Source organism: Limulus polyphemus, unplaced genomic scaffold, assembly GCF_000517525.1.
Source record: "Limulus polyphemus unplaced genomic scaffold, Limulus_polyphemus-2.1.2 Scaffold2593, whole genome shotgun sequence".
NCBI classification, from domain to species: Eukaryota; Metazoa; Arthropoda; class Merostomata; order Xiphosura; family Limulidae; genus Limulus; species Limulus polyphemus.
In genome coordinates, this window is record NW_013668203.1 from 80,127 (window position 1) to 94,215 (window position 14,089).

The following is a 14,089-nucleotide window of genomic DNA, read 5'->3' on the forward strand; positions in this document are numbered from 1 at the left end:
TCTAAGAACTTATTTCAAAATAGCAATAATTTGTATTCATATATAATGTAGAATAATTGAAATGTGACTGTATTTTACAAAATACTAGTCTACTAAAACACAACCAAGTCAAGTTACTCTCTACAGACCACAGCTCAGTTTTATGTTATTTGATACAGTAACATGAGTGCACATGAGCCACATCATTGTAACTTCTGTATTGTTAACCAGGCGTTACTGAAAAGTCAGTATAATAAATATAATAAGTATATATGAATGTATAATCTTATGAGATTTAAGCTATTTAGTCTAAACATTTATGTTTTTGTGTTATAATTTGTGTTCAAACTATTACATATAAGATCCTCGTAACAGCATTATGAAAAATACTAGTTTCCAATGAGTATTTTGTAGGTTTTTGAATATACAAGGAACATTGGGCCAGAATCAATTTGTTTTGCTGAAATATATTTAGTAATATATGTACATATATACTCATGGGTTATTCAGTATAGAAAATTATTCATAAAAAATCTGTAAATATATAGTACAGTAACATATTAAGATACTTTCTCACGTAACCATACAAACTGTCATGTGTGTTTTTAATGTCAGTCAATATATTTGCAATAAACATTTTACTTATATGAACTCAACAGATTTGCTGGGTACATGCAAAAAAAGTTAACCCTTTTGCAAAGAGTCCCTCTTTAACTCCTTTCTGTGCAAGTCACTGTATTTCAATGAAATTAACATTATAATGTGTGTTATAAGTTGAAGTTTTATGTTATTTTCCTTTATTTCAAAAGAAACCTTTAAAAAATACTTAAACTTCAGATTTGTTCTAATGTGATGCATGAGTGTTCACAAATCTGAACTTTCAGATTCTCTAACTTGGATCAGATAACAACACAATGTCTGTACATGCATGTTGTGAAGTTCAGTGGACACAAGAAATACATTTGCCAACATCTGATGGGTTCCACACTCACCTTCTGTACTTAGACTTGAGATTTACAAGCCACATTTACATGTTTATAACCTATAGAAAGAGCTCATTTTACACTATAGTCTCCTAATGGTTGTTTTAAAATTGGTACACAGTTTTCATTATCATGTACATGTAATTGCCAGTAGTAATTGCTGCTTTGTCCACAATAGCGCTTGCAGTTGTTTCTTACCTAAATATGTATTAGTTAGAGAGACAGTTAAATTGTATTTAGGTTTTATTTTTATATTTTAGTTAATTATGTATTATCTATTTCTTAAATGCATATTTGAAAGGTTTCAAAAAATTTTAATATAACTCAAACTTTGTCTCGGTTCTCGAGGCTTATGATAGTACACGAGTACAAGAACATTTTACCAAAAGCTTGTGTATATTTGTTAAAGATAGTTTAATATTCCCTGAGGGCACCATTGACTTGTTTCAATATGAATAATAAATAGTAAAGGACAGGAAAAGATTAAAACAGGAAAACATTAAAAATTAACTACACGGGAAAAGGTAAATACCTTAAATTATGAATGTAACCAAAAGATCTTTTAAGATTATTCTACAAAAACATTAAAAGGTATGTACATTTTTTGTTTATTATTATATATACAGTTAGTGATATGATATACAAAATGAAAGATATAATGCAAACATTTACCTTTTTATATTCATTTAGGAAGTTCTAGAGGTTATTCGAAAATTTTAAGATGAGAATAAAAGTATTTTTATACTGAAAATGAAAATCACTGCCTTCAAACTATTTAGAGTCTGAGTGCAAATAACTGCAATAGATAAATAACATATTTTTAGTAGAAATAATTAATTAAAATAATCTCATTCTTTGTATACAAAATATTTGTAATCTTTAACAAAGTCTTACCAGTTTTTGTGAAGATACATTAAGAAATCTGAGTTACGACATGTATTGATGAAACTTAGTTGAACGGATGGAAACTGGCTATTGTACAAACACAAGTGTAGAGAATGACATTTTGAAAGTCTTTCTTCCATTTAACTAAGTTTCATTATGAATACTCTGCCTAAATGATCTATCACAGAATACCATATGTATTATTATTATTATGTAGGTAAATGTGAATTTTTAATGAAGTGTTTTGAGTTATATACATGAATTAAGTTTTACTAATTACAGATGTGGTTAAACATCTTTCAGAAAGTGAGTGAAATAAGAAAGAAAATTGCTTTTATTTAAGAAAATATTTTGGCAGGGAAAACTGTTTTTGATTGGAAAATTTTGTGGGTTGCATCTGCCTCAGAAGTTGTTTGAGTATTATTCAATCTGTTGCTGGGTTGCATCTGCCTCAGAAGTTGTTTGAGTGTTATTCAATCTGTTGCTGGGTTGCATCTGCCTCAGAAGTTGTTTGAGTGTTATTCAATCTGTTGCTGTGTTGCATCTGCCTCAGAAGTTGTTTGAGTGTTATTCAATCTGTTGCTGGGTTGCATCTGCCTCAGAAGTTGTTTGAGTGTTATTCAATCTGTTGTTGGGTTGCATCTGCCTCAGAAGTTGTTTGAGTATTATTCCAAGCTGTTGCTGCAGAAGATCTATTCCAATACGTAAAAACATTGTCCAAAAACTTCTAAGGAAGATGCTGTTCACAGAAAACTCCAAGAGAAAAAATTGGTTTTTATTTAGTGTGTAATTATTGATTTTTGTAGATAAACTTCATATCTGCACTTGTATAATAGTGAAGTTAAACACTGGCAAAAATATGTAACTGATAATGTTATTTGTAGTTTGAGAGCTTAGCGATAGCTATAGAACTTAATTTAAAGAATACTGGAATATTTCTCTGTATTTTAGGTCACCTCAGTGGCCAATACCCTACACACTGTACAATAGCTGCATGTCCAACTTATCACAACACAACACCAGAAGAATGTGAGGTTAGTCACAATATTTTAGAGGTTAAAAGATTGCTAGAAATATTTGTAAGTAAGTATTAGAATTGTATTTAATTTTGTGCATGTTTAGCTCTAATGGTGTTGATTCTGTTATAACACTCCACTGTGATCATAAATTAGCCTAAAACTTTCATCAAAATAATTTGTTTCAATAAAGCAACTGGATAAATCATAAAAAAGATACTTGTGAAGTATTTACGAACATTAATGTTTTTTTTAATATTTCCAATTGAGAATTTCACTAATTCAAATTTTTAAGTTTCATTAGTTTTTTTTTTGTTAGTGTTGAACAAGCTTTAATACAATTAACTATAACAATGAAATAGTAAAACCCTTTTCACTAATTCAAAATTTTGTCAAGAGAAGCATTAACCCAAATTATCCAGCCTTCATATTCTGCTGCTTTTCTGTTCATTAACACCTGAATGCATTGTACTTTAACATTTGTCAAAGCAGGAACACTAGGTATTGCCATGAGTTTTAGTTAGTTTTGCCATAAAACAAAGGAGTTATCACTGTGTTGTGAAATTTTGCACAAGAGGTTAAATGGAGCATGTAATGAGCTTAAATAAATGTTAATATTCCACACACACATGTTTAATGATATGAATGTGAGAAATGAAAGCAGAAGATTAATCAACAAGATGTATGACTATCAAAATTGATTTTAGAATTCTTGTAATATGTTATAACATAGCTGAGTAAATTTTTTCAAACAAAAATAAACATCCAAAAGAAAGGTCTGCATAAACTTAACTACACCTACAGTTCTGAATAGATGGTGTGAATCAGAATGCATAATGATGAATTTAATAACTGATTTTAGCCATAGCAGAATACAATGACTGGATTATAATTATTTGGACTAGAGGGACATCAATGAAAACAGTTGGATGAAGCTTAAGTCGGTTTCTGTTCAAGCTTTTATTACTAAGAAAAGAGGCATTGCTGGCAAATACTGTGTATTAGAAAATATCACTCATCCTCAAGTAGTCAGTATTATCATATGGATTCTTTTCTTTAGAGCTTTTAATTTGACAAAATCACTGTTAGTGAAGTAGTTAGCACTGTCATGTGGAGTCTTTATTTTAGAACTTTTATTATGATATTATGATAGTAGTTAGTACTAGAACTAGGCAATTAGTGGTATTTGCTTATTCTATCATGGTAATTAATCTTTTTTTGCAAAAAAACAACAACATTTTTTCCTAAAAATGATTTTCTGAAAGGTTTTTTTCAAGACTTTGTAAATGAATCATTAATGCTGTCTAAATACCACCACTTAGTAGCCATTATGTTTGTTTTTAAAATATGTAGTAATCTTACACTGACCTTCTGTAAATCAGATAAATTGATTTCAAAATAATGAAAACATTATGATTGCAATTGGAAATAATTAAGTAACCAGTTAGCAAATTTGTTGATGTATATACTTGAAATGGATAAACATAAAAATAGTATACAATAAAGAGTTGAGTCATCAGAATATTTTATAATCTACTACCAGTGTCACTAAACTACTAAATTTGTCTAATTTGATGACAATTTTATTTTATTCGGTGAAGATGATAAAAAAAAACTCATGTTTATAATCTTTGCAACTCAATAAATTCATAGTATATCTATTAAAAAGTAAAAGCCACAATTTAAACAAAGATCCAAACATGAACAATAATATCTTTAGTAAGCGTGAAGTAGTCTCCAATAATGTGACTTTTGTTTCATACTGTATATATAATCCTGTGTCTTTTACCTAATGATGACGAAACCTTCTCTAAATGTTGTACATTTATTACTGTGTGAAACTTGTAATAAAATATTTTTGTTGTCCATTTAACCTGTCTCTAAACTTTATCAGCTTCGCTTATCGCAAGTTATATGATGTCTTTTCAAGGAAGATAATTTCTGTAATGTTCAAACGTATATAATTTAACATACAAATACTTTCACAATTCAAATATGAGAAGAAACTGAAAGAAATATTCCGATACGGTACATTACCTCTGCTCATAGATATAACTATTTTCGTTCAGTGCTGCCGTCTATATGTAAAAACCTTTTACATGACACAAACCTTGAGCTCCCACATACCCCACGATCAGTGTGGTTCAACTGCGACTCGCATGTAAATCATCATGCGACAACCCTCCACCAATAAGAGTGTGACACACACTCCTGACATGTGTGACTCCCTCTGTTTGATTCTACCGAACTATCACTTCTCGTTTGGCAGAGCTATTAAGACATTTTTTTGTTTGTACTCTTTTATACGAAGTGGAAATATTTTTCTTTTTTTTGTACTTTAACAATTTTAAGTGATAACTCTATTGTTCTTAACACTTATTTTGGTTTTCACTGAAGTTTATGTTTCCACTTTGAAAATGATATCATTTACTTCCGGTACAGTTACACAGGCTTCAGGCTGAGGAATTGTCAGTTTTAATTCATTGGTAGATTGATAATTATATGACTTGACCTTTGTTGGGCCTTGAGTTTGGGGTCCCACACATTTTAAATACTGTTTAGATTTTTGAATATTTTTTTATATTGATATTATCACTTGTAGTTATTTAGGTTCAATAACATAAGTTTAATTAGATTTGTAAATGCTTATTGTAACGATAGGGTTTTAAATTATAGCTTAGTTATATCCTTTGTATTAGAATGTTCGATTAGGCTTAACAAGTGTCTTTTGTTATTTTGGGCTTACCTGTTGTTCATCTTACTGATGAATCATAAATTAGTACATATATTGCTTTCTTCAACAAATACCATCTAGTAAATTTTTTATTGTCAATACATACTTATTTAATTTTACAATATAACAATTATTTCAATTTCTTATTTATTTTTATTTTATGCTTCTTACAATTAATTGAGTTTATGGAGACTCCTGAGGCTGGGGTCTGCCCAATTTTCTTATCCAAATTTTGCTTGCCTTCCTCCTAAAACTGCTGAACCCATTTAGGACAATGAACAATTTTCCTCCACCTGATTATGAATCGCTTTCCCAGGCCTCTATTGCAGAGTCTGCTAGGGATATCTTAGCCCCTTGTAGACACAGTTCACAGTTTTTTTTCTTCCCATCTTTCTCCAGACATTATGGTTTGGGCTGAGCCTTTTTGTCTCTCTTTTGAGAGAGGGTGCTTGCATGCCTTTCTCTCCATGGGCTTTGGTTCATTTGCCTTAGCTTACCATCAGGCAGTTTTTTTTTCTTGATTCTCTGCACTTAGAATTTCTGTTGCCTGTATGGAAGGCAGACCCTGATAATCCTAACCCTATATCTCTCACCAATTTTTACAGCCTTAGTTCACTATACCCCTCCTTTCTGAGACATTCCACCTATCTCTTGGGGATTTTCATGGGATACCTTCCCCCCTCCTTACCTCCACGTCTGGGAGATTGCTATCTTTGGCTCTTTCCCTACACATGTTGCTTTCTTGCTTTTGGGTGGGATACTGTCTTGTAACAAGTTCATTTACCATCCACTTCTAAATGGGACTTACGGACTTTTTCTCTGGAGTATCTGTGATGCTACAATCAATTTTTTCTTTTTGGTTGCTCGTATGTCTCATTCTGAACCTTTGCAACCTTTATTCATGTTCCATGTCCAGCACCTTCCTGTCATTTACCTGTCCTCCTCTAAAGGTTTCTCCATTAGTCACGTATTCTTGATGCCGAATGGAGTTCTGGGATTCATCTGTCCTGCCTCAACCACTTCTTGGTTCCTTCCCACTTTACTATGTTGTCTTTTATCATACTATGGTGGGCAATTTCTCCAGGACTCAGGATGCCAAGGTAGACGTTTTGTATTCTTATACCCGCGTTCCTATTTTTTATCCCTCATGATGCTATCTTAGGTTTGTTCACTGCAGGGTTGGGTACCAGTTTTGCACCTTGTCTTTCAAGCTTTTTTCGGATCTGGAAGTCTTTTGTCGGGTGGTCAGAGTTTTACCAGACTTTGTTATCATGGGGGATTGTACTTAATCACAAATTGGTTATCTATCTTCTGTTAGCTCAATCCGAACTGGAGTTGTCACAACTTACTCATCTGCTTCTTACACACACAGCTCGGGTGGTTGGATTTTCCAGTTGGAGAAGTTTTTCCCGTTCTCTACCTAACAATTCTGTCTTTTGGGGTGTCTTTTTAAACATCCAACTCTGTTAGGCTCATCCTTCTCCTCTTTGACTGCATTTGATAGAGCTTTCAGTTACCCACACCATTACTGTTAACTATCTTACTGCTAGTGAGGTTCTATCACATTCAGGGATGTTGCTTCTATGGAAGAGCTTATTCCCTTGGGTCTGGCACATATGCAATCTCTTCAGGGGATGCTGTATGACCCATGGAATCTTGGTAGGGTTCTTTTGGCTTCTAGTAACTTCAACGATATGTGTTGGTGGTTGAACAAAATCCCCACATTGTTGGGTTTACTGCTTCATCCCACAAGGTTGGGTGTGTGGGTCATTCAGCATGAGGCTTCGGAACAATGGTATACCATGTTAACACTCTGGAACTTCAGGCAGTCCAGTGTGCTTTGGTTTACTTTCTTTCTCCTGTCAGGATCCATTCCGACAATTTGATGGTGGTGGCTTATATCACTCACCAAGGAGGCACTAGTTTGAGTTCCCTTTGTGGTCGACCTTGGAGCTCAATTTATGGACCCACACACTTGACATACGTCTCCTGACGTGTCATGTTCCAGGTGCTTTCAATCTCATTGCAGATCGCCTTTCCAGCCCCAACACGCTTTATTCCACAGAGTTGTCTTTCAATCTTCAATAATTTCTGGTGGCTCTGCCTTCAGTGGGGTATTCCTCAGTGGGATGCGTTTTCCTCTTTCCTTGATCCCAAGTTACCTCTTTTTTTGGTCTCCGGTTCTTCATCCACTTACCCTGGCTGTCAGTGTATTCAGACAGGATTGGGACTAGTTTATACCTTTATTTTTCTCATCCCGTCTGTCATTTTTCCCTGGTGATTTTGTTCATCCATGCCACAGATCTGGTTTTCTTGGCTGCTTCAGCTCAATCTGTTCTTTTTGATGTGGATCGATTTTTCCTAACCTACACTTTGGCAGCTTGTGTGGAATGTTCCTTTTTTTGTTTGTTCTTGTTTCCTTACATCTCCCACCTTTATTCCCAGTTGGATCTAGATGGCCTTGTATGTCCCGTACATGCTCTTAGTTGTGTCATTGCCTTCAAGGCTTCTTTCTGTGGTTCCTTTTCTCGCAGTCTCATTCCCTGGCACCACTCCTCTATTTGTGACTTTTTTCCTTCCTTACCAATTGGAATAGGCTTTTGATTTGATTGACTTGTCTTCTTTTTCCCATAATCAATTTCTGGTGTCTTTCCTCCAATCAGGCACCTTACCTTTACCTGCATTTCATCCCCGTCATATATTAGAAGTACTTCTTCTATTGAGCATTGGACTACGCCTCATATATTCATCTCCCATTATCTGCTTTGTGTAGCTATTTCTTCCTCTTCAGGGTACTGTCTTCCACCTATCACCATTCTTCACTCTTCGGTGAATCTGTGACTGGGTAAGTTAAATTTTTTCATATATTCTTGTACGTTTCAGGGGCATGTCTCTTTTTTTTCTTCAAGGATCCCGCTTTGTGGTGTGCCTGTCCAGGTGTATTTAAACTAGTCCAATCCACACTGTAAGACCATGATGACTTAATGATTATATTTTCCAAGGCCAACAAATGCACACTGTTGAGATGCGGTGTTCCACAAAATCATCATTAGGTTTTTCCTCGAGATATATTTGTTTCATTAATATGCCCATTTTGGACTGTACTAACCAATAGACTTCCTGGGTAAATCAGAAGTGGATAGCTGCCATTCCTTGGACTGTTCTGCTTTTCAAAATAGGGTTTTTGTGGTCACCGTTGCACTGTCTCCAGTGTTTACATCTCTCTGGACACTCCACCATGATTTCCTCCCCCCCCCCCCCTTTTTCTTTCTATTCAGTTAAGAGTAGGGTTATGGCATTCTACTGGTGTAGATGAGGATATGTCCTCCAATCTGATGCTTCATCTCTGAACGGTTCTATCTGAGGGGATGTAACTTTGGGGTGAGCCATGAAAGTTGGTTCCCAGTGGCTGGGTTTTGGATTCAGAGCAGAACCAATCAACATAAGTCCTCAAACATGTATAACTGGTGTCTCTGTTCCCTCACCCAATTGGCCTCATGTTCATTGCTAGCATGTTGTGGGTCACAGTGGATGAACATGTAGGTTGCTATGGTTCTTCCTCTTGTGCTATCCCTCGAAGAGTTACATATACCAAGAATGATATGCACTGGGGTGGTTTTTGTCTGATTGGTTATGGGTGGGATGTCACACAATATGGGAACATCTTTATTAAATTTCCAATTGTCCAGATGTCAGGTTCCCGGATCAGTAATATATTATCAATTTGCTCACATGTGCCTGTTGACAGATTGATAGGCAGGATATCTCCCTCTGGTCTGCTAAATTTGAGGTGAAAAGAGTATAATCCTCTCTCCTATCCCCACCGGATGACTGGATTTTAGATTGCTGCCAGTATGATCCTTTTTCTTACCCCCCACGTGGATGTCAGTTCCTGATGGCTGAGTTTAGAATTGTAGTTGACTTACCAATGGTATGATTCTCATCCTACCCCTACATGGATGTTGGTTCCAGAGGGCTGGGTTTTGGATGCAGTTGACTTGCCAGGTATGGTCCGTTGCACCCTAGCCAGTCTACACCTTTTTACTCTCACCCACATTACTCTCATAAAAGGGACTGAGATTCAAATATCAGGCAGTTCGGATCCCTATTCAACTATTCTTCTTTCCCTTTTGGATGTGCTCCTCCCATTTTCTGCCTATGTCCGTGACACCTCTTTACACAATGGGCAAAGAGTATACTTGGTACAGAAGTGGTGCGGTCTCCCACATGTGATCCTCCACTGAGAGGATCTCCCATTTTAGGTGGTGCTTCAGACTCTTTTGAAGGATGCTTCTTTCTTACCCTCACACCAGTCCCTAGATCTATTCAATGTGTGATTCTAGCTATATCTGTAAAAAAAAGGTAATGTACCATATCAGGAGTTATAATTTTCTTATAATTTCTCCCCACTGAAAATTGGTGCTTCCATTTTCTGCCAAAACTTGAAGTGATAGTTTGGTTGAATCGATTAGAGAGAGTCACATGCATCAGAAGAGTGTGTTGCACTCCTGTTGGTGGAGGGTTGTCCCATGATTTACATGTGAGACACATCATGTTCATTGTGGGATACATGGGAGCTTAAGGCTTGTGACATGTGAAAAAATTTTGCATATAAAGGACAGCACTGAATGGGAATAGCTATATCTTTGAGAGGAGGTAAGTACCTATTGGAAATACATTTTCAGTATTGGAAAATTATAACTTTACAAAAGATACAGTACTGATATGTGATAATCTAACTTTTGCTCTATCCAATCATACTTAAGTTTTCTTTATTCTTGTGTTTCATTAGTAAATGATTCTCGACATGGTACCATAACAAAATCTGTAAAAAAAAAAGTAAGGGAAACATTTGAAAATCAAAAAATGTCATTTAATCTCAATGGTGGGAGTGGTTCTAAACAAAAATAAACTTATTTTTTGGGATGAGCTGAAAAATTGGGTTGTTTTGTTCATAGATTACTCTTTACAGCTATGCAGAAATGAAGTGGTTCATAATAGGGGTTGCCCATTTGTTTTTTATTATTACAGTACTGCCTCATTATAATGCTACCATCAGGAGCCATGTGCACCCGAGAGCAATGTAGCTGGGGGAACATTATAACCAAATAGTCAAGAAGGCACTCGTGCTGAACAAGTATGGATTTAACAAACTACTAAAGCACTCAATTAACTAAAGTAACTGTTTATTTAAATAGGGAAAATGGATATAAAAATAACATAGATAAGATGAAATAAGATACAATAACATAAGATAAAATATGAATACAAACTTTCTGATATTTCAGAAACAAAGCACACTCGTCTTCACATATTTACTTAAAAAGTCTAATACCTTAGTCTGCTTCATTTGGTTTTGAGCCCCTTTCCAAACATAACATATGGTATTTTACATATGCATCACAATTCCTGGAATAACTGTTGGATAATTAAAATCAGGCCAGAAGTGAATGGGCTTAATGCTACTCTAAACCTGCTGCAATTAATGACATGCCACTTCTATTTCCTTCTGACACTAAGCAGTATCTTGGTTTCACTTGTAAACAATTCTTGGAACTTCTTGCCCTCTCCACAGAGTTAAACCGTTTACTCTTTAATGATGTCATTTATGAACAGATAGATGGAATCCCCACTGGCTACAACGATAGCCAATAGTTTTCTGTGCTACTATGAAAGTAAGTGGCTAGAAAACTGCCCATGTAACTTTAAGCCATGCCTTTTACAAACACTATATCGATGACACTTTCTTGCTATTTGGACAATAAAGTCACATTTCCAAATTCCTTTCTTCCCCACTTTTTTCCTTTATCTTGTGACAGAGTGTAATGACTTTAGCCTCTGAAGCAGTGTGCGAATGAGCTAAGCTATAGATGATACTAAATTTTTGGGAGCCAAGGCACCACAGTGTTATATCTGAGAGAGAGTTATAACCTATGGCATTATAATGAAGCAGTACTGTATTTAATATTATTCCACAAGCCAATAGCAAACATAGCTGTTAGTATTGTAATAAAAACTGGGCAATATTATGAAATGCATCATTGCATATTGTGTAGGGAAGTTTTTAGGTTTATTTGACTATCTTGCAAGTAACAGTGACTGTATAACCATTGACACCCAATCGTTTTAATGTAGTCTGTGGTTTATTTGGAGCCTCATAATCTACTACATGCATACATACATAGCTGTATGGAGGCCATGGATATAATTTAATGCTTATATTGCAGTCCAAAAGTTGTCATTGTTTCCCAAGAGAGCCTCATACACCAGCTACATATTTCATTAAACTAAACTGTTTCAAATAGGACGTATTGCTATTATACAGATTTATTAAGTAAACAAACAAACCTAAGGTTTGAGACATAGTGTTGACATTATTTCTTCAAGCTACAACTCTCTTTTTTGACTCCATGTCTAAAAGTTGTAATATTTAGGAGAGTCAAAATAGGGATATGTATCTTGAGGAAAAAAATGTCAACACTGCGTCTCAAACCCTAAGCTTGTTTTTTTTTCCTTTTTTTGCAGTTGCATTTTCACTTTAAGCTACCTATCTTGTTTCTGTAATCTTTTGAAGATCCCTATTCCCCCTTTTTAAATTTATAACTTTTAATAATCTTGTTAATGATGTACTTGATAAGTATATGAATGAGTAAACCACTGCTGTTAGCTTGTTCTTGGTCAATGAAAGTAAATATTTTTGGTATTTTTACATGTTGAAAAGTATTATACATCATTCTGTGGGATAGTGAATGCATGAAGACAGGTTAGTTCAAGTGTAGAACTACATGTGTGTTCACCTGTTATACCATTTTTCTTGGGCAGGATTAACCCTATAACTCTTGGATCCATTTTGTCTTGCCCTGATGGCAAAATCACTTGCGAATGGAAAAAAACATAGAAAACTTATTTGAAAGGAAATTTCAGATTTAATGTTTTTAAATATTAACATACTATTCAGTTATTTGTTCTAAATTGTTTTATTAATGAAGTTTAAACAGAATTTTAACAAAAACAATCCAAAATATGTTTTAGACTGTAAATAAATGCCCTCTAACATTTAATACATTTTTTCAACATTTAAAAAAAAATTCCTCAAACTTTAGCACTTGTTCTGCCACCTGTGATTGGTATTTAAACCTTTTTCTAGTCTTTTTTTTTCTTTACCAAACAGTGTCTGGCATGTTCAACAACAGTTGTAAAATTTTCAACCAATCCTTGTTGTAAGATGTCAATTTTGGTATCACTTCATTCCATACATTGTATTTCACATTCTTGAATTCATAGGATGGGGAAGAAATGTTGTGTGCTGTATTTTAAAATAGGAAAGTGGACGATTTAATATGGAAATTGACATTTTATTTTGAGATTACACTTAGTGTAGGGTCATAAACCTTTGTTATATGTCTTAGGTATCTTACCTTTGGAAAGAACTTCATGGCATATACATGACCTTAATTATTTATCTATAGTATCGAAAATCATACAAAGGAGAAAGAAAAAATAATTATTACAAGCAACCTAACTATCATAGTAATACTAGTAGTATGTACAAATCTCAGAAGCTTATTATTCTAAATAGTAAATTATATTTTTATTATGAAATAAATATAAAAGTCAGCTCAATCATTTTATTTATACCTGCTAATATAAATACAAAAGAATATAAAAGTCACAACCTCTTTCAGTACAAAGCACTAAGACTAAATCCACTTGTATAGAACATGTACTCAACACATCAGTAAATCTTAACCCTAACATTTGTGAATCAAATTTTTCCTAAAAAACATATTTATTTTGAGTTAATATTGCAATTTAACGATTAACATAAATATATAAACAATACTTACTATCTTTACTCAGTAGTCTAATACCCTCACTTCTTTTTTTTAATAAATTAAAACAGGACTAAGTAATATAAAAAACAATTTATTTTAATATTTTGCGAAATGTTATAAAAGGAGAAAATGAAGTTACATAAATTTATGTACAAAAGTTACAAATTAAGGTATGTATAAAGAAGAGGAGCATTAATTATCACAAATATTGAGTACTTAGAAGTAAACCAGGGTAAATGAAGTGAAGGAGTGGTAGACCAGTAATATGCAAGAGATAGTGAACAAGTTATGCCCATATCAATAACTACACCAATAAAAGCTAAAATTTCTTTAAAAGTTACATCTCTATATTTCAGCATTTTTTTTTCTTTCTGACATTGATGTTTAGGTGTTCCCCTTGCTGGTGTACAAATCTCTTTGTTTCTTCAGTAATTTTGGTGAAAATACTGAGTGAAGAAAAGTTTAAAAAATCTAGACACATCCTTGCTTGATGGGAAGCAGGCTCTCCTTGAAGACCTTATCTTTGAAGACCTCCCATTTCCCCCCTGTATTAAATGCCAGAGGCTTTTGTTGTGTCCTGTTTCTGGCTATTGTGGAAGTGGCTGTGGTGCTGGTTGTGGAAAAAACCAGTAACAGTATTTCCTGATTGGTTTTGGT

At 34.1% G+C, this 14,089-nt stretch overlaps 1 protein-coding gene across 4 annotated transcripts in view; it reads left to right on the forward strand.

The window, feature by feature from the left end:
* The window catches only part of LOC106467380 (histone acetyltransferase KAT7-like), an 88,440-nt gene that overhangs the window by 35,313 nt on the left and 39,038 nt on the right, over nt 1–14,089 (forward strand). For all 4 annotated transcript variants that reach the window (XM_013927732.2, XM_022395558.1, XM_022395560.1 and 1 more), the window contains exon 9: nt 2,799–2,881. In XM_013927732.2, coding sequence (XP_013783186.1) covers nt 2,799–2,881 — 83 coding nt within the window. The remainder of the gene's footprint in view (nt 1–2,798; nt 2,882–14,089) is intronic.